Source organism: Pseudophryne corroboree, chromosome 6, assembly GCF_028390025.1.
Source record: "Pseudophryne corroboree isolate aPseCor3 chromosome 6, aPseCor3.hap2, whole genome shotgun sequence".
NCBI classification, from domain to species: domain Eukaryota; kingdom Metazoa; phylum Chordata; class Amphibia; order Anura; family Myobatrachidae; genus Pseudophryne; species Pseudophryne corroboree.
The window spans coordinates 356,751,000-356,777,351 of NC_086449.1; the positions used below are offsets into that span (position 1 = coordinate 356,751,000).

The 26,352-nt window shown below is 46.6% G+C and overlaps 1 protein-coding gene across 1 annotated transcript in view; it reads left to right on the forward strand.

Moving 5' to 3' along the window:
* The window catches only part of GOLGB1 (golgin B1), a 126,513-nt gene that overhangs the window by 8,164 nt on the left and 91,997 nt on the right, over nucleotides 1–26,352 (forward strand). Inside the window, exons 4-7 of the mRNA XM_063926622.1 lie at nucleotides 1,671–1,784; nucleotides 8,429–8,731; nucleotides 10,869–10,979; nucleotides 13,689–14,715. Of these exons, the coding sequence (XP_063782692.1) occupies nucleotides 1,671–1,784; nucleotides 8,429–8,731; nucleotides 10,869–10,979; nucleotides 13,689–14,715 (1,555 nt within the window). The remainder of the gene's footprint in view (nucleotides 1–1,670; nucleotides 1,785–8,428; nucleotides 8,732–10,868; nucleotides 10,980–13,688; nucleotides 14,716–26,352) is intronic.

The following is a 26,352-nucleotide window of genomic DNA, read 5'->3' on the forward strand; positions in this document are numbered from 1 at the left end:
ACTGGTATCGTTCCACCATTATTCAAGTATGCAGTAACTATTCCTGTTCTGGAGGAAACCTTCTGACCCAAATTCTTTGAGATTATTGTCCTGTCTCTCAGTGACCACCAAGCTTCATTTTCTCACACCCCATTTAGACCCTCAATTAGGCTTCCATCCCAACTCTCTACAAAGACTCCAGTGACTAAGGTGGTCAGTTATTAGATGACTTCTAAATCTAAAGGCCTGATTGGTCTGTTTATATTTTCAATATGACAATGAACACTACCCCTCAAGCTTGCTACCTAGAAGTCATACTTCAGGCAGAACTGTGAATTGTTCTAGACATCCTTTTGTCTTCTTACTTCATACACTAATAATTTCCTCCTCTAACTAGTCTTGCACACCTTTCACCTTTGCAATCCATTTTTAATGCAGTTGCTAGACTAATGTTTCTAAGTAAACATTCTTGCTCTGCCATGTCTCTCCGGGCTGGGTATGGAATACCGACAGTGGCACCCAACCGATCCGAATACTGGCACATTTTAGTAAATCGGATAACCCTTACCCTAACCCTCCCGCAGCTTAACCCTCCCCGGCATACTTGCATTCAAGATTCTGATTGTTGGGATTTTGGCGTTGGAATTCGGAGTGGTGTAGGGATTCCGGCAATGGAATTCTGACTGCCGGTATCTTGACCGTCGGAATGCCGAGTACATCCTGTCTGTCCTATTCATTACACTGCCTGTACTTTACAGAAATTAGTGTGAAATACTTCTACTAACATTCAGAGATAATGACAGAACTGCACCAACATACATCTAAAAGTTATCTCCCAGATGCCGCCACTACATTGTGGGATCCATCCCTTGTACTACAAGACTTCTTCCATGCCCCCAAACTTTCTAGTGTTCCCTGAAAATACACTTCTTTTACCATGCTTATAAAGTCACCAAACATCCTGCCAAACATCTCAGAAATAGCTTACCCTATTACACCAGTTCTCAGGTCACACACAACTTGAATCTATTATTTTTCTGTGATCCCATTGCAGTCTTGGTAGACCAATATGCATTCAGGGGTAAATTTACTAAAGCTTCTAAAATTGGAAAGTGGCGATGTTGCCCATAGCAACCAATCAGATTCTGTCTGTCATTTCTCTCTCATCCACTGGGTTGCATCCTAGATAAATCTACAGAATCTGATTGGTTGCTGTGGGCAACATCAACACTTTTCATTTTAAGAAGCTTTAGTACTGCCCCATAGTCACTACATCATAAATAAAACTCACATCTTTTTACAGATCATAAACTAGTAAGCAACACATTTTTTTTTACAGCCGGTCTTATGTTATCTCAGGTACACCACTGATTATCCGGCACCTCTTTTAATCTGGACACATCAGGCCGCAGGAGGGCTCAGTTAGGCTGCAGGGGGGCGTTAGTCTGCTGGGGGGAGCAGGAGGGTAAACCGTTGGGATGCCGCTGTATGTAACACTGATAATCTGGCACAGTGCTGGGACCAAGGGTTCTGGATTATCGGTGGTGTCTCTTCCAGTTGTAAAGTGATGTGGAGTATACTTGCGCTATATAAATGTTTGTTATTTATAATAATAAGGACAGAGCCTGCAAGTTGTTAAGTAGGGTCTTAAAATACTATTGGTTAGGTTACAATTTGTGTCTGTGTCTCAGGTGGAAAGAGAAGCTTCAGATGCAAAATTTACCAAATTGAAACTTCAGGCAAAGGCTAAGGTGACAACTTTAAACAAACAGATTGAGGAATTTAAGAAAACAGCGGCTAATAAGGTAAATGTCTACTGCCAGTTAACGATCTCCTACCTATGCTGCCAAAATGAAAAATCTTAACAGTAAGTACTATGGGGATGATTCACTTGCTTGTGAGAAGTAGCTTTAAATTTGCCGGGAGCTCATTCAATTGTTTGTGCAACCAGCCATGGCTGCATTTTCGGGCCCTAATGCACAGGATTAGCCACATTAAGCGGCTTCTCCCGTGATAAGTGCCGGGGAGCGGTGTAGTTATGGCGCACCTGGCACTCTCAAACAGCCCCAATGCCCTACTTTACTTGGCTTTCTGCTCACACCTCAGTAGGATGTGAGCAGAACTCTACAATAAGTGCACCCTCGTGACTGGTCACCCAAAATAAATGAATTTGTTCCTGCCCACTGTAGATGGGAGCTAATATTCTCAAACAATTGAGTGGCCCCCACTATGTGTCCTGTGTTCTCACCACCAGTTACCTTGTACTCTTGATCCTGGTGATAACTTCTCTCTTTCAGCATGTGATTGGCCGACAGGTCAAAATCCTGCAGTACTGAGGAGTGAGGCTGGTTCACCGCTGGCTTTATTGGGGCCTATTATTGCATTTGGAAGCTGAACTCGCTTGTTGTCTTTTAATTGTCAACATCCTACTGCATATCTTATAATTATGTTTTCAATCTGATTGTTATTATGCATCGTGCAGTTGTGGGCCACACGTGCTACAATAGAATATCAATTGTCTGTTCCAACTTTATGCACTTGTGCTTCATGGCTCTTGCTTGTTATTTACTTGTTTGTTGTATATATTATTTGCTATGTGTTACATAAATTGTTATGCTTAATTTCATGCTAATTGCTTTAATGCATCTTGACTGTTTTCTCTAACGTCCTAAGTGGATGCTGGGGACTCCGTCAGGACCATGGGGTTTAGCGGCTCCGCAGGAGACAGGGCACAATAATAAAAGCTTTAGGATCAGGTGGTGTGCACTGGCTCCTCCCCCCATGACCCTCCTCCAAGCCTCAGTTAGATCTTTGTGCCCGGCCGAGAAGGGTGCAATCTAGGTGGCTCTCCTGAGCTGCTTAGAATAAAAGTTTAAGTTAGGTTTTTTATTTTCAGTGAGTCCTGCTGGCAACAGGCTCACTGCTACGAGGGACTTAGGGGAGAGAAGTAAACTCACCTGCGTGCAGGATGGATTTGCTTCTTAGGCTACTGGACACCATTAGCTCCAGAGGGAGTCGGAACACAGGTCTCACCCTGGGGTTCGTCCCGGAGCCGTGCCGCCGACCCCCCTTGCAGATGCCGAAGTTGAAGAGATCCAGAGGTCCAGAAACAGGCGGCAGAAGACTTTCAGTCTTCATAAGGTAGCGCACAGCACTGCAGCTGTGCGCCATTGTTGTCAGCACACTTCATACCAGCGGTCACTGAGGGTGCAGGGCGCTGGGGGGGGCGCCCTGGGCAGCAATGTATTATACCTTTTTTTTATTGCTAAAATACATCACATATAGCCCTTGAGGCTATATGGATGTATTTAACCCCTGCCAGATCTCACAAACTCCGGGAGAAGAGCCCGCCGTTTTAGGGGGCGGGGCCTATTCTCCTCAGCACACGGCGCCATTTTCCTGCTCAGCTCTGCTGTGAGGAAGGCTCCCAGGCTCTCCCCTGCACTGCACTACAGAAACAGGGTTAAAACAGAGAGGGGGGGCACTTATTTGGCGATATGATTACATATGTGAAAATGCTATAAGGGAAAACACTTGTATAAGGGGTTGTCCCTGTATAAATTATAGCGTTTTTAGTGTGTGCTGGCAAACTCTCCCTCTGTCTCCCCAAAGGGCTAGTGGGGTCCTGTCCTCTATTAGAGCATTCCCTGTGTGTGTGCTGTGTGTCGGTACGTGTGTGTCGACATGTAGGAGGACGATGTTGGTGAGGAGGCGGAGCAAATTGCCTGTATTGGTGATGTCACTCTCTAGGGAGTCGACACCGGAATGGATGGCTTATTTAGGAATTACGTGATAATGTCAACACGATGCAAGGTCGGTTGACGACATGAGACGGCCGGCAAACAAATTAGTACCTGTCCAGGCGTCTCAGACACCGTCAGGGGCTTGTAAAAACACCCATTTACCTCAGTTGGTCGACACAGACACGGACACTGACTTCAGTGTCGACGGTGAAGAAACAAACGTATTTTCCTTTAGGGCCACACGTTACATGTTAAGGGCAATGAAGGAGGTGTTACATATTTCTGATACTACAAGTACCACAAATAAGGGTATTATGTAGGGTGGGAATAATCTACTTGTAGTTTTTCCTGAATCAGATAAATTAAAGGGTGTGATGATACGTGGGTTTCCTCCGATAGAAAATTATTGGAGGTATACCCTTTCCCGCCAGAAGTGAGGGCGAGTTGGGAAACACACCTTAGAGTGGATAAGGCGCTCACACGCTTATAAAAACAAGTGGCGTTACCGTCTCCAGATACGGCCGCCCTCAAAGAGCCAGCTGATAGGAAGCTGAAAAATATCCTAAAAAGTATATACACACATACTGGTGTTATACTACGACCAGCAATCGCCTCAGCCTGGATGTGCAGCGCTGGGGGGGCTTGGTCGGATTTCCTGACTGAAAATATTGATACCCTTGACAGGAACAATATTTTATTGACTATAGAGCATTTTAAGGATGCATTTCTATATATGCGAGATGCGCATTCTGGCATCAAGAGTAGATGTGATGTCCATATCTGCCAGACGATGTTTATAGACATGACAGTGGTCAGGTGATGCAGATTCCAGACGGCACATGGAAGTATTGCCGTATAAAGGGGCGGTCCATCGGACCTGGTGGCCATGGCAACAGCTGGAAAATCCACTTTTGTTACCCCAAGTCACATCTCCGCAAAAAAGGACACAGTCTTTTCAGTCTCAGTCCTTTCGTACCCATAAAGGCAGGCGGGCAAAAGGCCAGTCATATCTGCCCAGGGTTAGAGGAAAGGGAAGAAGACTGCAGCAGGCAGCCCATTCCCAGGAACAGAAGTCCTCCACAGCTTCTGCCAAGTCCGCAGCATGACGCTGGGGCCATACAAGCGGACTCAGGTGCAGTGGGGGGTCATCTCAAGAGTTTCAGCACGCAGTGGGCTCACTCGCAAGTGGACTCCTGGATCCTACACGTAGTATCCCAGGTGTACATTGGAAATTCGAGACGTCTTCCCCTCACAAGTTCCTGAAGTCTGCTTTACCAACGTCTCCCTCCGACAGGGAGGCAGTATTGGGAAAAAAATTCACAGGCTGTATTCCCAGCAGGTGATAATCAAAGTACCCCTCCTACAACAAGGGAAGGGGTATTATTCCACACTATATTGTGGTACTGAAGCCAAACGGCTCAGTGAGATCTAAAAGATTTGAACAATTACATACAAGGGTTCAAATCAAGATGGAGTCACTCAGAGCAGTGATAGCGAACCAGGACGATATGGTGTCACTGGATATCAGGGACGCTTACCTACATGTCCAAATTTTGCCCTTCTCACCAAGGGTATCTCAGGTTCGTGGTACAGAACTGTCACTATCAGTTCAGACGCTGCCGTTTGGATTGTCCACGGCACCCCGGGTCTTTACCATGGTAATGGCCGAAATGATGATTCTTCCTAAAAGAAATATGGACGCTTTCCTGATAAGGGCAAGGTCCAGAGAACAGTTGGCGGTCGGAGTAGCACTATCTCAAGTAGTTCTACGACAGCACGAGTGGATTCTAAATATTCCAAAATCGCAGCTTTTTCCGACGACACGTCTAATGTTCCTAGGAATGATTCTCGACACAGTCCAGAAAAGGATGTTTTCTCCCGGAGAAGAAGCCAGGGAGTTATCCGAGCTAGTCAGGAACCTCCTAAAACCAGGAAAAGTATCAGTGCATCATTGCACAAGGGTCCTGTGAAAAATGGTGGTTTCGTACAAAGCGATCCCATTCGGTAGATTTCACGCAAGAACTTTTCAGTGGAATCTGCTGGGAAAATGGTCCGGATCGCATCTTCAGATGCATCAGCGGATAACCCTGTCTCCAAGGACAAGGGTGTTTTCTTCTGCGGTGGCTGCAGAGTGCTCATCTATGAAAGGGCCGCAGATTCGACATTCAGGACTGGGTCCTGGTGACCACGGATGCCAGCCTGAGTGGCTGGGGAGCAGTCACACAAGGAAAAAATTTCCAGGGAGTGTGATCAAGTCTGGAGACTTCTCTCCACATAAATATACTGGAGCTAAGGGCAATTTACAAGGCTCTAAGCTTAGCAAGACCTCTGCTTCAAGGTCAGCCGGTATTGATCCAGTGGGACAACATCACGGCAGTCGCCCACGTAAACAGACAGGGCGGCACATGAAGCAGGAGGGAAATGGCAGAAACTGCAAGGATTCTTCGCTGGGCGAAAAATCATGTGATAACACTCTCAGCAGTGTTAATTCCGGGAGTGGAAAACTGGGAAGCAGATTTCCTCAGCAGGCATAACCTCCACCCGGGAGAGTGGGGACTTCAGCGGGAAGTCTTCCACATGATTGTAAACCGTTGGGAAAAACCAAAGGTGGACATGTTGGCGTCCCGCCTGAACAAAAAACTAGACAAATATTGCGCCAGGTCAAGGGACCCTCAGGCAATAGTGGTGGACGCTCTGGTAACACTGTGGGTGTACCAGTCAGGGTATGTGTTCCCTCCTATGCATCTCATACCAAAAGTACTGCGAATCATAAGAAGGAGATAAGTAAGAACGATACTCGTGGTTCCGGATGGGTCAAGAAGGACTTGGTACCCGGAACTTCAAGAGATGCTCACGGAAGATCCGTGGCCTCTACCTTTAAGAAAGGACCTGCTCCAGCAGGGGCCTTGTCTGTTCCAAGACTTACCGCGGCTGCGTTTGACGGCATGGCAGTTGAACGCCGGATCCTGAAAGGGCATTCCAGATGAAGTCATCCCTACCCTGGTCGAAGCCAGGAAGGATGTAACCGCAAAACATTTTCACCGCATTTGGCGAAAATATGTTGCGTGGTGTGAGGCCAAGAAGGTCCGTACAGAGGAATTCCAACTGGGTCGTTCCTACATTTCCTGAAAACAGGACTGTCTATGGGCCTAAAATTAGGGTCCATTAAGGTTCAAATTTCGACCCTGTCGAATTTCTTCCAGAAAGAACTGGCTTCAGTGCCTGAAGGTCCGACGTTTGTAAAAGGGGTACTGCATATACAGCCTCTTTTTGTGCCCCCAGTGGCACCTTGGGATCTCAATGTTGTTTTGAGTTTCCTAAAGTCACATTGGTTTGATCCACTCACCACTGTGGAATTAAAATATTTCACATGGAAGGTGAAGATTCTATTAGCCCTGGCTTCAGCCAGGCGTGTGTCAGAATGGGCGGCTTTATCATATAAAAGCCCTTACTTAATTTTTCATTCTGACAGGGCAGAATTGAGGACTCGTCCTCAATTTCTCCTTAAGGTGTTTTCTGTTTTTTCACATGAACCAACCTATTGTGGTACCTGCGGCTACTAGGGACTTGGAGGACTCCAAGTTACTTGACGTTGTCAGGGCCCTGAAAATATATGTTTCCAGGACGACTGGAGTCAGAAAATCTGACTCGCTGTTTAGCCTGTATGCACCCAACAAGATGGGTGTTCCTGCTTCTAAGCAGACGATTGCTCGCTGGATTTGTAGTACAATTCAGCTTGCACATTCTGTGGCAGGCTTGCCACAGCCAAAATCAGTAAAAGCCCATTCCACAAGGAAGTGGGCTCATCTTGGGCGGCTGCCCGAGGGGTCTCGGCTTTACAACTTTGCCGAGCTGCTACTTGGTCAGGGGCACACCCTGACTGAGGAGGACCTGGAGTTCTCTCATTCGGTGCTGCAGAGTCATCCGCACTCTCCCGCCCGTTTGGGAGCTTTGGTATAATCCCCATGGTCCTGACGGAGTCCCCAGCATCCACTTAGGACGTTAGAGAAAATAAGAATTTACTTACCGATAATTCTATTTCTCGTAGTCCGTAGTGGATGCTGGGCGCCCATCCCAAGTGCGGATTGTCTGCAATACTTGTACATAGTTATTGTTACAAAAATCGGGTTATTCTTGTTGTGAGCCATCTTTTCAGAGGCTCCTTCGTTGTTATCATACTGTTAACTGGGTTCAGATCACAGGTTGTACGGTGTGATTGGTGTGGCTGGTATGAGTCTTACCCGGGATTCAATATCCTTCCTTATTATGCACGCTCGTCCGGGCACAGTATCCTAACTGAGGCTTGGAGGAGGGTCATGGGGGGAGGAGCCAGTGCACACCACCTGATCCTAAAGCTTTTATTATTGTGCCCTGTCTCCTGCGGAGCCGCTAAACCCCATGGTCCTGACGGAGTCCCCAGCATCCACTACGGACTACGAGAAATAGAATTATCGGTAAGTAAATTCTTATTTTTTGTATTTTTGTTGTAGCTCATTTTGTAGTTTGCCTTTGCTTGATTTTGCAATATGCTGGTTGGTCCTCTACGTCTTTGTGCTATGTATGCAGTATTTCCACACTGTACAGTATTGCTGAATTTTGTGGTACCATATAAATTACTGATAATAATTGCCCGTTATGGCCCTGTATGAAAGCTTCAGGCAGCATTATTGCTTGGTCATTGCTCAAGTCTTCATTTTCCCATGCAGGTGAGCAAAGACATAGGTGGAGATGCATGCAGTGAGGGGCATAGAGAACTCCCACAGAGTATACAGAGCAATGAAGAGACCACGTCTAAACTACAGGATAACATTAATGAGCTCACAAGGCAACTCCATGACAGCCACAAGAACATCAGTGAACTCACAAAACAACTCTCTGAGGGTCAAGAGACTATTGCCTCCCTGACAACGAAACTTCATGAGAGCCAAGAAAGTGTTAATGAACTCACAAGAGCACTCCAAGAAAGTGGCGATACTGCTGGGAAACATCAGGAGAAACTGGAACTTGAGGTAAGAATGGCTGTAATATAACACAAATACTTCTACCTATGTACTTACTCCTTTTCTTTTAAAACTATTACAGATAGGGGATTTCTAAATCATTCTCCTGACAGGTATTCGGTCAAATGCGGCAAGCAATTTTTAAAAACTGTAATAATTATTTTATATAAAAAAAATTGCCGGAGTTTTCAGATAGTAAAAAGGGTAAACCTACAAATAGAATTCTTACGTTCGAGTGCTTTAATAGTAAATTGCAAGATTTTCTAACCAGCATGGAAAGTCCTCAGAAAATACTGCACTCATGGGATCATTGCTTTCTAATGCTAACTTATGTGCTGTTCACATTGGTAGTAATGATAAAATTGTTAGTAATGCAAGGTATTTATTCTCGGTGGTGTCCTTTTTAAGGACCATTCTGTGTTAGAAGCTGCAATATGGATAGCGGACAATCTGTATTCCTGCAGTATTTCCTGAGTGCTTTCCTGTGTCTGCTGCGACAGACCATGATGCGTAGACAACAGTACTGGTACTGTGTCCTTTTGAACAAAGCTATATAATGTTCACTATGTAGACAGAAGTGATTGGACACTGACTGCATATAGCTCAAAGAGATTTTATTGGCGTCCTTACTTTGTAGGTCCACCATGTGCAGTGATTACTGCAGACATTCTTCTTGGCAAACTGTCCACAAGTTCCTGTACAACAGCAGGCGGTATGTTTTGCCATTCTGCCTTAAATACAGTGACCAACTGTGACACTGAAGAAGGTTGAGACGGCCTGGAACGCACCCATTGCTTCAATTCATCCCAGAGGTTCTCAGTGGGGTTAAGATCTGGACTCTGAGCTGGCCAGTCCATCCGGTTTACCGAATTTTCTGTTTACCAGTCCAGCGTTACTCAGGAAACATGACAGGTGGCATTGTCTTACTGATTAAAACATTTGTTGTTTCCGTAGAACTGCTGCAATATAGGGAACACAGAGTTATCAAGAACATCTCTATAATTCTCAGAGTTAATGTGACTATGCATTACATCTAGTGGATGCATGCCAAACCAGCTGAAACAGCCCCACAGCATAAAGCCACCACCTCCATGCTTTACAGTACACACTGTACACTCTGGCATCAGATGTTCTCCAGGCAATCGCCAAACCCCAAACACGTCCATCTGATCTGAAAAGTGTAAATTGTGATTCATCACTCCATAACACTCACCGCCATTGTTTCACTGTCCACTTTTTGCACTCTTTACACTATCGTTAGTGCTGGCCTACATTCGTCTTTGTGATTAGAAGTTTATGAGCAGAAGCTCACCCATAATATCCAAGTGCATGGGCCTCCCTATGAAATGTTCTTGTCCATTTGGAACTCCTGTGTAGTAAGTATGCATTGGGACGACCCCTGTTCTTTGGCAGCTCCCTGGTTAGCACTCTCCGGTCCCTGGGTTGCAGTTTTGGGGGTCTTCCCAGGGCAAGGTGCATTCTTGCAATAACAGTTCTTCTTCCACGCGTTAATGACAGAAGACACAGTGGATTTAGGTACTTTCCTAACATCCGCAATTCTTCTCACACTCATACAGTACCTGTGATCGAGCAGCCTACGATGATGCCCTTTACAAATTCTTATCTCCTTCCGACATTAGAAAATGATCTAATCCGTGCCCCTATACCCATTTTATACCTTCACGAACATGTCTGCTGCAGGATCTCACCTTTTCGCTTGCACAGGGGTGTCCCATCACTTTTGTCTACATAGTGTATATCTTCATGTACTGTAGTTTAGTATGGCTAACACAACCAACTTTCGAAAAATGGTCGAATGCATTAGAATTCCTACTAGCAATCTCAAAGATAGTACTTGGCATAGACACATTTTCTATTTTGTGGGGCTTACTGTGTAATAGACTGGGCTAAAAATTACAAAAAAATTCCATATTTTTTAAAATCGTTTTCTGCAGCTAAAAGCCACTTTCTGGGAACAGCACAGTTACTTAGAAGCTGAGATTTCTGTTAGCCATGCAGGTAGCTACCATTTAAATATGTGATACAATAAATTAAACATGCTGTGATTTTCTACGTATATTTTATGCCTGTACAATCCTGTTAAATACAGTTAAGGATTCATTTTATATCATATTGTCTGCATTAGATCCGTCAACTGCAGAGTAAGCTGGAGGAGCAGAGTGAAGGCCTGAGCTCCCGTAATCAGGTGGTGGAGATGTTGGAGCAGGAATTACAGAGCGCCGAACTTCAAAAACAGGTAAGTGGTGGCAGTGGCATTATTTTGCCCCTCTGCACCTACCTAGAACATTATTCTGCATCATATTATCTAAATATTTCAGAGGTGTTGATTGATTGCTCATAGCCTATTGCGTAGTCATTTCTTTTATATCTTGACTCCCAGTGGTGGTCACTTGGCCTGTTATCATTAGGAAAACATGGATTCTGGAGAGTTTTAGTGTTGTAAAGAGTTATTTTGTTAGTAAGGGCTCCATTGCATGAAATGATGCTCTGAAATGTTCTCCAAACATATACTAAATCACAACGAAAATAATGATTTCATATCACAAGAGGACCCCTCTTACTGTATATTACAATTAACCATAGAAAAACTGCAGCGTTTAACACCATAATGTTTACTGATAGGTTAATTACCTTTTAATATTGAAGAAGAAAAGCAAACTGGCTGTTTGATTTAAATATGCAAAAGACTTTGAAAATAGGTTTAGTGTGCTTTATTACCTACTTTAATTTTACACAAAATGACCCTTTTTTATGAGGTCATGAATGGAATATATTATTATAGTGCTATGACAGGTTCATAAAATGCAGTTTAGAGTAAATGATGGTTTGAGTACTTTTATTATATTGTATAATGTCCTTTGAGATGCAGTAATTGACATCTGAATTTGTTAATATGTAGTATTTTTAACTGTACATGTAAAAACTCACGTGTTCTTTAGTAGGTAATCACACTGCAGTATATGGAAGTATTTCAGCTAGTTACCAAGAGTTTACCTACTTGCAAATTAATATGACAGTTTAAATCCTTGTAGATGGTAGGATACAGCAAAGCAGCCTCAGGAAATCATATTTAACACTTATCAGGACAAGATAATATTCTGTATGTGAACCTTTGAATATAGGGGTGAATTCAGCACTCGTGTTCTCAAGAATAGTCAGAACTGATCGAACCTTGACAGATAAATTACAAAAAAGAGAGAGCGAGAGCGCTCACATCTGTGTAGCAATCACTGAATAGACTTCTCAACCTCAACCCTTTTTTTTTTTTTTTTTTTTTACAAAGAATTAAGGTTCAAAAAGGGTTGAGATTGCCTAAAGGATAAAAAAAAAAGGGGCAGACTAGATGGGCCAAGTGGTTCTTATCTGCCGTCAAATTCTATGTTTCTATGACTTGCCATACTATCCCTTTAAACCGGGGCACTCATGAATTACACAGAACCTGAATTCATGAGTGTCCCGGTTTATAGGGATAGTATGGTAAGCCTATCACTGAACCTAATAAGTATTATAGGTCGTACTCACAAATGCATCTCTTTAATCACTGTATATGTGATCCCTCTACGGGTCTTCAGTTTTCAATTCCCACGTAGATAAGCCCCAAACAAAGCAGATGATGTTCCTCATAGTGTAATGAGCTCAATTTATTTAGTAATATACAAAATAAAAGACAAAGGGGGTAATGTATTATCGCAGCACGTATTGTGCCGCTATAACACTTCCTGCCTCATCTCATTACCGAGGCAAAGCAGGCAGTCAAATCAACAATATGTGTTAACATCTTGCCTGCCAAAGAGGTGGAATGTAAACTCCCCCCTCTGGCTTTCCCCTGAGATCACACAGCGCATCAGCTCAGTGCTAATTTGCTGTGTCTCCCAGCCCAACCTGCTCCACTGCGCATGCCCGAGATCCTGCGAGATCTTCTGCGCAGCCCGTATGCCTCCACTGCCAGGGGCAGCGCTATCCCTGCTGTGGAGATAGGTCAACGCCGCCTGCAGCTGTATAACGATAGCTGCAGGTGTTTGAACGGTCAGTGCTACTGACCATTCATACATTGCCCTGGATATCAGCGTGCTATCTTTTAGATAGCAGTGCCGATATGGATAGAGGTGCATAGTACCCCAGTCACTGAGCCCACACCGCCAGTGTCCTACATTGGGCAGAAGCAGTATCAGTGCATATATAACGTGTGCTAATACCACTTCTCCCCCATAACGAAGTATAATACATTTACCCGTAATCCACCATAGGTAGGTAGTACTTGCCAGGTTTTAGATGACACTTGCAGCCTTCGTCCCTGATGTATAATATTGCACCCCTGTCCTGGGTATAAATAAGGAGTTCCAAGAAGGGATTTCAGGCTCTGGTCCACTAAGACACAGCGGATGTCACCAACCCTCTCCACCAATGCATTTCAACTGCTTGCAGTTCTTTTCAAGGTGTATTTTTAAAAAGACTGCAAACAGTCTGGGCTCTTTCTCTCTTTTTCGTCTTTATCTGTCAAGTTTCGATCGGTTCTGACTATACTTGAGAATACAAGTATTGAATTCACCCGTACAAGAGTAGCGCCACTATATTCTATATTGTGTGACTGTTTATTTCGACCGATGAAGGTGATCACCTGAGGGTATTTAGCAGCAACCATTTGCAAGTGCGGAATTAAATCTATTCTTTGAACCTTTGAATATGTTTACATTCTTATGGAGTATGTTCCTCCTTTTTAAACATTTCTCTTTATAATCTTAATTTTTCTCTTATTTGCAAGATTTGTTAATTTAAACATTACCATATTGTTTTGCATGCATAGACCCATTTTGCTCTTTTTTGAAATTGTGATATTATAAGTTTACTGAACATCATTATATATTTGGCTATGTGCTCCTACCACGACCAACCCATACACACATTTAAGAGCTTCCATCTCTAATGGGGAATGTATTGTTTTTAGGTTCTGTCTGAGCAGTTTCGAGAGATGGAGCAGGAACTCTTGTCTCTGAGAGAAGCTCTAGTTTCTGAGCAGAAAGAAAGTGCTCAACAGACAATACTGTACAAAGAATCCCTGAAAGAAAAGGATATTGTGTGCCATCGTTTACAAGAAGAGCTCGATAAAGAGAAACGGGCCAACAGGGAGTTAGAGAAACTGAAAGTAGAACTCGAGAGATATAAACAATCTCAGGATGATCTGGAGCTGCTTAGAAATGAGCTGGAAAGAGAGAAAGAAGCAAAGAAACAGATAGAAGAAGCAAGACAACAGTTGGACATAAGAGCACAGCATGATTTGGAAGAAGTCCGAGGACAGTTAGAAAAAGGAGCCCAAGAGGAGATAGAAAGGTTAAGATCACAATTGGAAACAGAGAAGAAAACTCAGGAGGAGTTGCAGAACGTGAAAGTGGAGCTAGAGCGAGAGAAAGTGATACAAGAACAGTTGAAAGTGGAGCTGGAGAGATTGAACAGAGCTAAAGAGGCGCAGGTGGAAAATGAGAGCAGAAGTCAGCAAGAGGTCCAACAAACCAAAAATTATTTGGATGAAGGGAATGCTGAATTGGAAAGTATAAGAAAGGAGCTGGAAAAGGCAAAAGAAAGTCAAGAAGAGTTGTTAAGATTGAGAGAAGAGCTGCATAGAGTGAAGGAATCTCTTATTGACTTTGATTATGTGAAAGATGAGCTAGAAAGAGGGAAGAAGTCTCTGGATGAGTTGGAGAGGATGAGACCAGCTCATATTGAGTTGGATATATTGCAGCCAGAACTACAGGGTCAACAGGTTGAGCAAAAGAGTGAAACTCATGAAGACCTGAGCAGAAAAGAGTTTGCACAAGAGGATCTGGTCATAGGCGGAGTAAACTTGAAAGATGAAGGGGACGAAGGAGGAGGAGTGCTTGGAAAAGAATTAGATCTTCGGAATAATCTCATTACCGGTGATGAATTACATCAGGTGTCATTTGCAAATTTCAAAACACAAGATGAAGAGACCACAGGTGAGATGCTCAATAAAGCCATTTCTGCTTGACCTGTTTAATGAGCAAAACTGTCATTTCATATTTGTGATATGTGTATGCAATATATGTAACATTAATTTCTCTGACGTCCTAGTGGATGCTGGGAACTCCGTAAGGACCATGGGGAATAGACGGGCTCCGCAGGAGACTGGGCACTCTAAGAAAGAATTAGGACTACTGGTGTGCACTGGCTCCTCCCTCTATGCCCCTCCTCCAGACCTCGGTTAGAATCTGTGCCCGGCTCGAGCTGGTTGCACACTAGGGGCTCTCCTGAGCTTCTAGTAAAAGAAAGTATTTATTAGGTTTTTTATTTTCAGTGAGATCTGCTGGCAACAGACTCACTGCTACAAGGGACTTAGGGGAGAGAAGCGAACCTACCTGCTTGCAGCTAGCTTGGGCTTCTAGGCTACTGGACACCATTAGCTCCAGAGGGATCGAACACAGGCCCAGCCTCGGTCGTCCGGTCCCGGAGCTGCGCCGCCGTCCCCCTTGCAGAGCCAGAAGACGGAAGATTCTGAGGAGAAAATCGGCGGCTGAAGACTCCGGTCTTCATTAAGGTAGCGCACAGCACTGCAGCTGTGCGCCATTGCTCCCCATGCACACCACATACTCCGGTCACTGATGGGTGCAGGGCGCTGGGGGGGGGGGGGGGGCGCCCTGGGCTGCAATTAGATTACCTTAAAAATGGCATAAAAACACATAATATAGTCTGATAAACTATATATGTGTAAAAATCCCCTGCCATAATATTAATAAAAGAGCGGGAGAAGTCCGCCGTGAAAGGGACGGGGCTATCTCCCTCAGCACACTGGCGCTCAGAGGGGGGGCACTAAATTTAGGCGCAATACTGTGTATTATAGCTGCTATAGGGAAAATCACTTTGTGTAGTGTAAATCCCTGTTTATATAGCGCTGTGGTATGTGCTGGCATACTCTCTCTCTGTCTCCCCAAAGGACTTTGTTGGGTCCTGTCCTCAGAGCATTCCCTGTGTGTGTGCGGTGTGTCGGTACGGCTGTGTCGACATGTTTGACGAGGAGGCTTATGTGGAGGCGGAGCAGGTGCCGATAAATGTGATGTCACCCCCTGCGGGGTCGACACCAGAGTGGATGGATGTGTGGAAGGTATTAACCGACAGTGTTAACTCCTTACATAAAAGGCTGGATGACGTAACAGCCGTGGGACAGCCGGCTTCTCAGCACGTGCCTGCCCAGGCGTCTCAAAGGCCATCAGGGGCTCAAAAACGCCCGCTACCTCAGATGGCAGACACAGATGTCGACACGGAGTCTGACTCCAGTGTCGACGACGACGAGACTAATGTACATTCCACTAGGGCTATCCGTTGCATGATTACGGCAATGAAAAATGTGTTGCACATTTCTGACATTAACCCAAGTACCACTAAAAAGGGTATTATGTTTGGGGAGAAAAAGCAACCAGTGGTTTTTCCCCCTTCAGATGAGTTAAATGAAGTGTGTGAAGAAGCGTGGGCTTCCCCTGATAAAAAAACTAGTGATTTCTAAAAAGTTACTAATGGCGTACCCTTTCCCGCCAGAGGACAGGGTACGTTGGGAGACATCCCCGAGGGTGGATAAAGCGCTCACACGCTTGTCAAAAAAGGTGGCACTACCGTCTCAGGATACGGCCGCCTTAAAGGAGCCTGCGGATAGAAAGCAGGAGGCTATCCTGAAGTCTGTATATACACACTCAGGTACTATACTGAGACCTGCTATTGCTTCAGCATGGATGTGCAGTGCTGCAGCAGCGTGGTCTGATTCCCTATCTGATAATATTGATTCCCTTGACAGGGACACTATATTGCGAACCATAGAGCATATTAAAGACGTAGTCTTATACATGAGAGATGCACAGAGGGATATTTGCCGGCTGGCATCTAGAATAAATGCAATGTCCATTTCTGCCAGGAGAGTATTATGGACTCGGCAGTGGACAGGTGATGCGGATTCTAAAAGGCACATGGAGGTTTTGCCTTACAAGGGTGAGGAATTGTTTGGGGATGGTCTCTCGGACCTCGTTTCCACAGCGACAGCTGGGAAGTCGACATTTTTACCCCAGGTTCCCTCACAGCCAAAGAAAGCACCGTATTATCAGGTACAGTCCTTTCGGCCCCAGAAAGGCAAGCGGGTTAAAGGCGCGTCCTTTCTGCCCAGAGGCAGGGGTAGAGGGAAAAAGCTGCACCATACAGCCAGTTCCCAAGAACAGAAATCCTCCCCTGCTTCCACTAAATCCACCGCTTGACGCTGGGGCTCCACTGGTGGAGCCAGGTGCGGTGGGGGCCCGTCTCCGGAACTTTAGCGACCGGTGGGTTCGCTCACAGGTGGATCCCTGGGTTCTACAAGTGGTATCTCAGGGATACAAGCTGGAATTCGAGACGTCTCCCCCTCGCCGTTACCTCAAATCAGCCTTGCCAGCTACTCCCCCGGACAGGGAGGTAGTGCTGGCGGCAATTCACAAGCTGTTCCTCCAGCAGGTGGTGATAAAAGTTCCCCTCCTTCAACAGGGACGGGGTTACTATTCCACAATGTTTGTGGTACCGAAACCAGACTGTTCGGTGAGACCCATTCTAAATTTAAAATCCTTGAACACTTATGTAAGAAGGTTCAAGTTCAAAATGGAATCGCTCAGGGCGGTTATTGCAAGCCTGGAAGAAGGGGATTACATGGTATCACTGGACATCAAGGATGCGTACCTGCATGTCCCCATTTACCCAACTCACCAGGTGTACCTCCGTTTTGTGGTACAAGACTGCCATTACCAATTCCAGACGTTGCCGTTTGGTCTGTACACGGCACCGAGGGTATTTACCAAGGTAATGGCCGAAATGATGATACTCCTTCGAAAGAAGGGAGTTATAATTATCCCTTACTTGGACGATCTCCTTATAAAGGCGAGGTCCAGGGAGCAGTTGTTGGTCGGAGTAGCACTATCTCAGGAAGTGCTACAACAGCACGGCTGGATTCTGAATATTCCAAAGTCGCAGCTGGTTCCTACGACATGTCTGCTGTTCCTGGGTATGATTCTGGACACAGAACAGAAGAAGGTGTTTCTCCCGGAGGAGAAGGCCAAGGAGTTGTCATCTCTGGTCAGAGACCTCCTGAAACCAAAACAGGTGTCGGTGCATCACTGCACGCGAGTCCTGGGAAAGATGGTGGCTTCTTACGAGGCAATTCCATTCGGCAGGTTCCATGCAAGGATCTTTCAGTGGGATCTGTTAGACAAGTGGTCCGGATCGCATCTTCAGATGCATCGGCTGATCACCCTGTCCCCGAGGGCCAGGGTGTCTCTGCTGTGGTGGCTGCAGAGTGCTCATCTTCTAGAGGGCCGCAGATTCGGCATACAGGACTGGGTCCTGGTGACCACGGATGCAAGCCTCCGAGGTTGGGGGGCAGTCACGCAGGGAAGAAACTTCCAAGGACAATGGTCGAGTCAGGAGGCTTCCCTACACATAAATATTCTGGAACTAAGGGCCATTTACAATGCCCTAAGTCAGGCAAGACCCCTGCATCAAAACCAGCCGGTGCTGATTCAGTCAGACAACATCACGGCGGTCGCCCATGTAAACCGACAGGGCGGCACAAGAAGCAGGATGGCGATGGCAGAAGCCACAAGGATTCTCCGATGGGCGGAAAATCACGTGATAGCACTGTCAGCAGTGTTCATTCCGGGAGTGGACAACTGGGAAGCAGACTTCCTCACCAGGCACGACCTCCACCCGGGAGAGTGGGGACTTCATCCAGAAGTCTTCCAACTGATTGTAAACCGTTGGGAAAGGCCACGGGTGGACATGATGGCGTCCCGCCTAAACAAAAAGCTAAAAAGATATTGCGCCAGGTCAAGGGACCCTCAGGCGATAGCTGTGGACGCTCTAGTGACACCGTGGGTGTACCAGTCGGTTTATGTGTTCCCTCCTCTTCCTCTCATACCAAAGGTGCTGAGGATAATAAGAAAGAGAGGAGTAAGAACTATACTCATCATTCCGGATTGGCCAAGAAGGACTTGGTACCCGAAACTACAAGAAATGATCTCAGAGGCCCTTGGCCTCTGCCTCTCAGACTGGACCTGCTACAGCAGGGGCCCTGTCTTTTCCAAGACTTACCGCGGCTGCGTTTGACGGCATGGCGGTTGAACGCCGGATCCTGATGGAAAAGGGCATTCTGGATGAAGTCATTCCTACGCTGATCAAAGCTAGGAAAGATGTGACAGCAAAGCATTATCACCGCATATGGCGAAAATATGTTGCTTGGTGTGAGGCTATGAAGGCCCCCACAGAGGAATTTCAGCTGGGTCGATTTCTGCACTTCCTACAGTCAGGAGTGACTATGGGCCTAAAATTGGGATCCATTAAAGTCCAGATTTCGTCCCTGTCTATTTTCTTTCAAAAAGAACTGGCTTCACTGCCTGAAGTTCAGACATTTGTTAAGGGAGTGCTGCATATTCAGCCCCCTTTTGTGCCCCCAGTGGCACCTTGGGATCTCAACGTTGTGTTGGATTTCCTAAAATCACATTGGTTTGAGCCACTTCAGACCGTGGAATTAAAATATCTCACGTGGAAAGTGGTCATGCTTTTGGCCTTGGCTTCGGCTAGGCGGGTGTCAGAATTGGCGGCTTTGTCCTGTAAAAGCCCCTATCTGATTTTCCATATGGACAGAGCAGAATTGAGGACGCGTCCCCAATTCCTCCCTAAGGTGGTATCAGCGTTTCATTTGAACCAACCTATTGTGGTGCCTGCGGCTACTCGGGACTTGGAGGCCTCCAAGTTTCTGGACGTAGTCCGGGCCCTGAAAATATGTTTCCAGGACGGCTAGAGTCAGGAAGACTGACTCGCTGTTTATCCTGCATGCACCCAACAAGCTGGGTGCTCCTGCTTCTAAGCAGACTATTGCTCGCTGGATCTGCTCCACGATTCAACTTGCACATTCTGCGGCTGGACTGCCGCATCCTAAATCAGTCAAAGCCCATTCCACGAGGAAGGTGGGCTCTTCTTGGGCGGCTGCCCGAGGGGTCTCTGCTTTACAACTTTGCCGAGCTGCTACCTGGTCGGGATCAAACACGTTTGCAAAATTCTACAAGTTTGATACCCTGGCTGAGGAGGACCTTGAGTTTGCTCATTCGGTGCTGCAGAGTCATCCGCGCACTCCCGCCCGTTTGGGAGCTTTGGTATAATCCCCATGGTCCTTACGGAGTTCCCAGCATCCACTAGGACGTCAGAGAAAATAAGAATTTACTCACCGGTAATTCTATTTCTCGTAGTCCGTAGTGGATGCTGGGCGCCCATCCCAAGTGCGGATTGTCTGCAATACTTGTATATAGTTATTGCCTAACTAAAGGGTTATTGTTATGAGCCATCTGTTCGTGAGGCTCAGTTATTATTCATACTGTTAACTGGGTATAGTATCACGAGTTGTACGGTGTGATTGGTGTGGCTGGTATGAGTCTTACCCGGGATTCCAAATCCTTTCCTTATTGTGTCAGCTCTTCCGGGCACAGTTTCCCTAACTGAGGTCTGGAGGAGGGGCATAGAGGGAGGAGCCAGTGCACACCAGTAGTCCTAATTCTTTCTTAGAGTGCCCAGTCTCCTGCGGAGCCCGTCTATTCCCCATGGTCCTTACGGAGTTCCCAGCATCCACTACGGACTACGAGAAATAGAATTACCGGTGAGTAAATTCTTATTATAATGCATTTTACACAAAATAGTTATCCTTGCTCCTAAACTGTTCATGCTGGTTTGTCGATGAGGGCCCAAGAGTCCATTGGTTTGGCTGGAAGCTAGGAAGAAAGCTAATTACAATATGGCATAGGTATTAGGGGTTGCACTATTTTTGGGGGAAGAACCTGGTAAAAAGACATTATTTTTCTTTGTAATTGTGCTTCCTTTTCCAAATATAAATGCAGATGAAAAAATATCTTTCTATTTTGCTACCAAAAGGAACATGCATTTCACCAAACCATCAATTCATGCAGTGATTGCAATAAAAATTGTTAACCTGTATCCTACTGGCGTGTGTGTGACTTAAACATTGAGTGAACTATATATATCGGACTGATACACCGGTCTATACATCAAACTGCTACTATCACTGACCTGGTTTGAGGAGGTTGTGGACTCGGGGTTTCTTCCGATGACCGGGAAGTGGAACCGCAACTGGGCCGCAGCAGAGATGGCCGGATGTAAGTCTTCCTCATGCAGGATCAGATCGGCGGACAGGAGGCACGTGCGGACGCTGAAGGTCTCCTGAAAGAGAGAACTTGACAGGTGCTGGTGAATCACAGAAAATACTAGGTGCTTGGAGGTGCTGGAGGCACGGAGCACTGGAGATCACAGGTACAGTAGCACGATGATACTCAGGCGCCGGAGCACTGCCTCGAAGTCTGTTCCTGTTTCAGTCTCCACTGAGGTGGGGCTAGAGGTCTTTGAATGGAAACGATTAAGGACGAGAGGACGAAGAAGAGAAACATGGAAGGCTTTAGGTATATGTAGGTGCGAAGGTAAACCCAGCTTGCAGACCACAGGATTCAGGACTTGTAGCACAGGGTAAGGACCGATGAATCTTGGAGCAAACTTCATGGTGGGCACCTTCAACCGGAGATTACGTGTGGACAGCCATACCCTGTCGCCAACCTTGTATTGTGGAGCGGCTCGCCGTTTCTTATCCGCAAAGAACTTGTACCGGACTGAAACCTTCTTAAGATTAGCATGAACCTTACTCCAAATTTGTCTGAAGTGTAGTAGAGTGGACGTTACGGCTGGAACCTCTTCCATCGGAAGGATTGGTAATTCTGGAACACGTGGATGGAACCCATAGTTGATGAAAAATGGAGATTCACCAGTGGAAGAATGAAACGAATGATTATGGGCAAACTCCGCCCAAGGTAACAACTCCACCCAGTTTTCCTGTGAAGGGGAGAGATAAAGACGGAGGAAAGTCTCTAGATCTTGATTGACTCGTTCCGTTTGTCCATTCGTTTGGGGATGATAAGCGGACGAAAACTTAAGTTTAATCTGTAGAGTCGAACAGAGGGCTTTCCAAAACCTTGCGGTGAACTGTACCCCACGATCAGAGACTATTTCCTGTGGCAACCCATGCAACCGAAAATGTTCTTGGATGAACAGTAGAGCTAGTTTCGGGGCTGTCGGTAGACCAGTCAAAGGAACGAAGTGTGCCATCTTCGAAAAACGGTCGACGATTACCCAAACGGTGTTGCAACCCTTGGAATGGGGCAAGTCAGTGATGAAGTCCATGGAAATATGAGTCCAGGGTTTCATAGGAATGGACAGAGGACGAAGCAACCCAGCAGGGGGTAAACGGGGAGATTTATGCTGTGTACACTGGGGACAGGAATTAACGTAATCCTGTACATCCTTCCTCATGGAGTCCCACCAGTAAGATCTTTGCAGAAACTTGTACATCTTCTGGGCGCCGGGATGACCGGAGAATTTGGAGATATGGGCCCACTGAAGTATCCTCGACCGGAATTTGACCGGTACGGACATTCTTCCAGGAAGAGGGCCTGGAGTAGTCGAGGCAGCAGAGACAGAAATTGGATTTAGAATTAAACTCCGTTCAAAGGAATCCTCATCATCTGTGGGAGTTTGTGAACGGGACAGTGCATCCGCTTTGGTATTGAAAGTCCCGGCTCGGTACTTGATAACAAAAGAAAATCGAGTGAAGAAGAGTGCCCATCTAGCTTGGCGAGGATTCAAGCACTGTGCGGTTTTGATATACAACAAATTTTTGTGATCAGTGTAAATGGTAGTCACATGTTTGGCCCCCTCTAAGAGATATCTCCACTCTTCCAAGGCAGATTTAATCGCCAAGAGTTCCTGGTCTCCAATAGTGTAATTCCGTTCAGCCGGAGAGAATTTACGAGAGTGAAAGCCGCACGGATGTAATTTCTTATCTGAGGCATACTGAGAGAGAACGGCCCCAACTACGATCGAGGATGCGTCGACTTCTAGGAAGAAAGGTTCCTCGAAATTTGGTTGTTGGAGTACTGGAGCGGACATAAAAGCTGATTTCAAGTGGGAAAAGGCCTCTATGGCTTCGGGAGACCACAACCCCGGGTTGGAACCCTTTCTCGTTAGGGCGGTAATGGGTGCAACAATGGTGGAGAAACCTCTAATGAACTTTCTATAATAGTTCGCAAAACCCAGGAACCTTTGTATTGCTTTCAAGGAGAGTGGCTGTGCCCAGTCCCGAATGGCAGAGAGTTTCTCCGGATCCATGCGAAGCTCCTTCCCCGAGATAATATAACCGAGGAACGGTATTGATGTTTCTTCGAAGGTACACTTAGACATCTTGGCATAGAGATGATTCTCACGTAGACGGCGGAGTACCTCTTTGACTTGTATTCTGTGTTCAGCAAGGTCTTTTGAAAAAAATCAGGATGTCATCCAAATACACCACGACACTTAGGTATAACGGCCCTCATTCCGAGTTGTTCGCTCGTTCTTTTTCATCGCATCGCAGTGAAAATCCGCTTAGTACGCATGCGCAAAGTTCGCACTGTGACTGCGCCAAGTAACTTTACTATGAAGAAAGTATTTTTACTCACGGCTTTTTCTTCGCTCCGGCGATCGTAATGTGATTGACAGGAAATGGGTGTTACTGGGCGGAAACACGGCGTTTCAGGGGCGTGTGGCTGAAAACGCTACCGTTTCCGGAAAAAACGCAGGAGTGGCCGGAGAAACGGTGGGAGTGCCTGGGCGAACGCTGGGTGTGTTTGGGACGTCAACCAGGAACGACAAGCACTGAACTGATCGCACAGGCAGAGTAAGTCTGGAGCTACTCTGAAACTGCTAAGTAGTTAGTAATCGCAATATTGCGAATACATCGGTCGCAATTTTAAGAAGCTAAGATTCACTCCCAGTAGGCGGCGGCTTAGCGTGTGTAACTCTGCTAAATTCGCCTTGCGACCGATCAACTCGGAATGAGGGCCAACATGTCTCTGAAGATTTCGTTGACGAATCCCTGGAAGACAGCAGGAGCATTGCTAAGACCGAACGGCATCACCAGATACTCATAATGCCCATCCCGGGTATTGAAGGCGGTCTTCCATTCATCTCCCTCTCTGATGCGTATAAGGTTATAGGCCCCCCTCAAATCGAGCTTGGAAAAAACATGGGCACCACGAACTCTATCAAATAGCTCTGTGATTAGAGGCAAGGGGTATTTATTTTTGATGGTAATATCATTTAAGCTGCGGTAGTCGATACATGGTCTTAACCCTCCGTCCTTTTTTTTCACGAAGAAAAAGCCCGCTCCAGCCGGGGAAATAGAGGGGCGGATGAATCCCTTGTGAATATTGGTTTTGATATAGTCAGACATAGCCTGCGTCTCTGGGAGGGACAGAGGATAAATGTGACCCCGAGGCGGCATTTTCCCAGGGATAAGGTCAATGGGGCAGTCCCAAGCCCTATGGGGGTGGTAACTGGTCGGCTGCTTGTTCCGAAAACACATCTCTAAATTCTTGGTACGCCTCTGGAATAGATTCCTCCTCCGCCTTAGAAGAAACACGAAGCGGACAGACAGGGGTGAGACAGTTAGCGTGACAAAGAACCCCAAGACCGAATCTGTGCGGTCTTCCAATCGATATGGGGATTGTGACTTTTGAGCCAAGGTATTCCGAGAACCAGATCGTGATGCATTTCCGGGATCACCAGGAACTCCAAATATTCTTGATGTAGAGCCCCGACCTGTAGTTTAACTGGAACCGTACGTTCTGTTAGGATACCCTTGGATATCCTAGTACCATTGATGGCTGTCAAGGAAATAGGCCGTTCGATGGACCGTACTTCCAAATTCAGGCTTTGGACACAGAGGGAAGAAACGAAATTCCCCGCAGCTCCAGAGTCCAACAGGGCTTCAAAAGACTTGGAAGTAGCCTTGGTGATTAACGTTACAGGAAGCAAACAGTCCGAAGTGGGAGAAGATTTGGTCGTAACCCCCAACTTGACTCCTCCGGAACAAGCTAGGCCTTCTCGTTTCCCGGACGGGATTTGCAGGACTTGATGAAGTGACCCGCAGCTCTGCAGTACAAGCAGAGCTTACCCTCATGACGACGCTGCCGCTCCTCCGGAGACGATCGGGATCGGTTAATCTGCATGGGTTCGTCCGGACTTGGAACCACCGCTTGCCTTGCAGGAGGAAGCCGGAACCTAGAACGATCCGATCGACTACGTTCTCCTCCACGTTCCTGCATCCGGAGATCTATCTTGACGCAGAGAGAGATCAATTCCTCTAAAGAATCCGGAAGCTCTCGAGTGGCCAACTTGTCCTTCAGGCAATCAGAAAGACCGTTCCAGAAAGCAGCTCTCAGAGCCTCATTATTCCAACGAGTTCAGAGGCAATGGTTTGGAAAAGAACCACATACTGACCCACGGACCGGAAGCCTTGACGGATGCGGAGTAAGTCAGAAGAGTCCGAGGTCATCCTGCCGGGCTCGTCAAAAATTCGTCGAAAAGACGTGATGAATTCGGAGTAATTGGAAACCAGTGAATCAGAACGTTCCCATAATGGAGACACCCAATCCAAGGCAGATCCTTCCAGCAGAGAAATAATATATGCTACCTTGGACCGGTCTGTAGGAAAGTTGTGAGCTAGTAGCTCGAAATGTACCTCGCATTGGTTTAAGAAACCGCGACAATTCTTAGGATTCCCATTATAACGGGATGGCGTAGGCAGCTGAAGGCGCGGAGTGGCACCGGCCGATGGTTGGACATTGCTGGAGGTGGCAAGTGGTGCAGCTACCGGAACTGGTGCCGGAATTACTGAGGCTAGAGACGCCTGAATCTGATCCAGACGTCCGGACAACTCCTGGAGGTACTGCATCACCTGACCTTGTGCCGCTTCCTGACTTTGTACACGGGAAGCCAGGTCCTGGATGGCACTTGAGTCCGTGTTCCGATTCCCCGGGTCCATGAGGCCTGAGTATACTATCACTGACCTGGTTTGAGGAGGTTGTGGACTCGGGGTTTCTTCCGATGACGGGAAGTGGAACCGCAACTGGGCCGCAGCAGAGATGGCCGGATGTAAGTCTTCCTCATGCAGGATCAGATCGGCGGACAGGAGGCACGTGCGGACGCTGAAGGTCTCCTGAAAGAGAGAACTTGACAGGTGCTGGTGAATCACAGAAAATACGAGGTGCTTGGAGGCACGAAGGTGCTTGGAGGCACGGAGGTGCTGGAGGCACGGAGCACTGGAGATCACAGGTACAGTAGCACGATGATACTCAGGCGCCGGAGCACTGCCCGGCGTCTGAATTGAAACTTCCCGCCAGGGCCTGATTGGAGGACGGGCCGATGACGTCACCCGCAGCTCCCGAGGACGTCGGACGTGGAGGCCGGCTAGACAGAGCGCCGGACGCCGGGACCCGCCAGCGAGGATGGCCGCACGGAGACCCAGCGCGCCCGGAGAGGTAAGTACGAAGACCGCGGCGCCGTGACAGCTACAGTATATACAGACACAGGGACACTGATACAGATTTGTATGCAAAGCTGCCGTATTGCGTTCTCTGATTTAGATGTGGCTTGTTGCCTGTATTTAGAGTTGGCCTTAAGTGAAGATGTGGCTGAGATCCTTTTGCGAATCTGAATTTTGC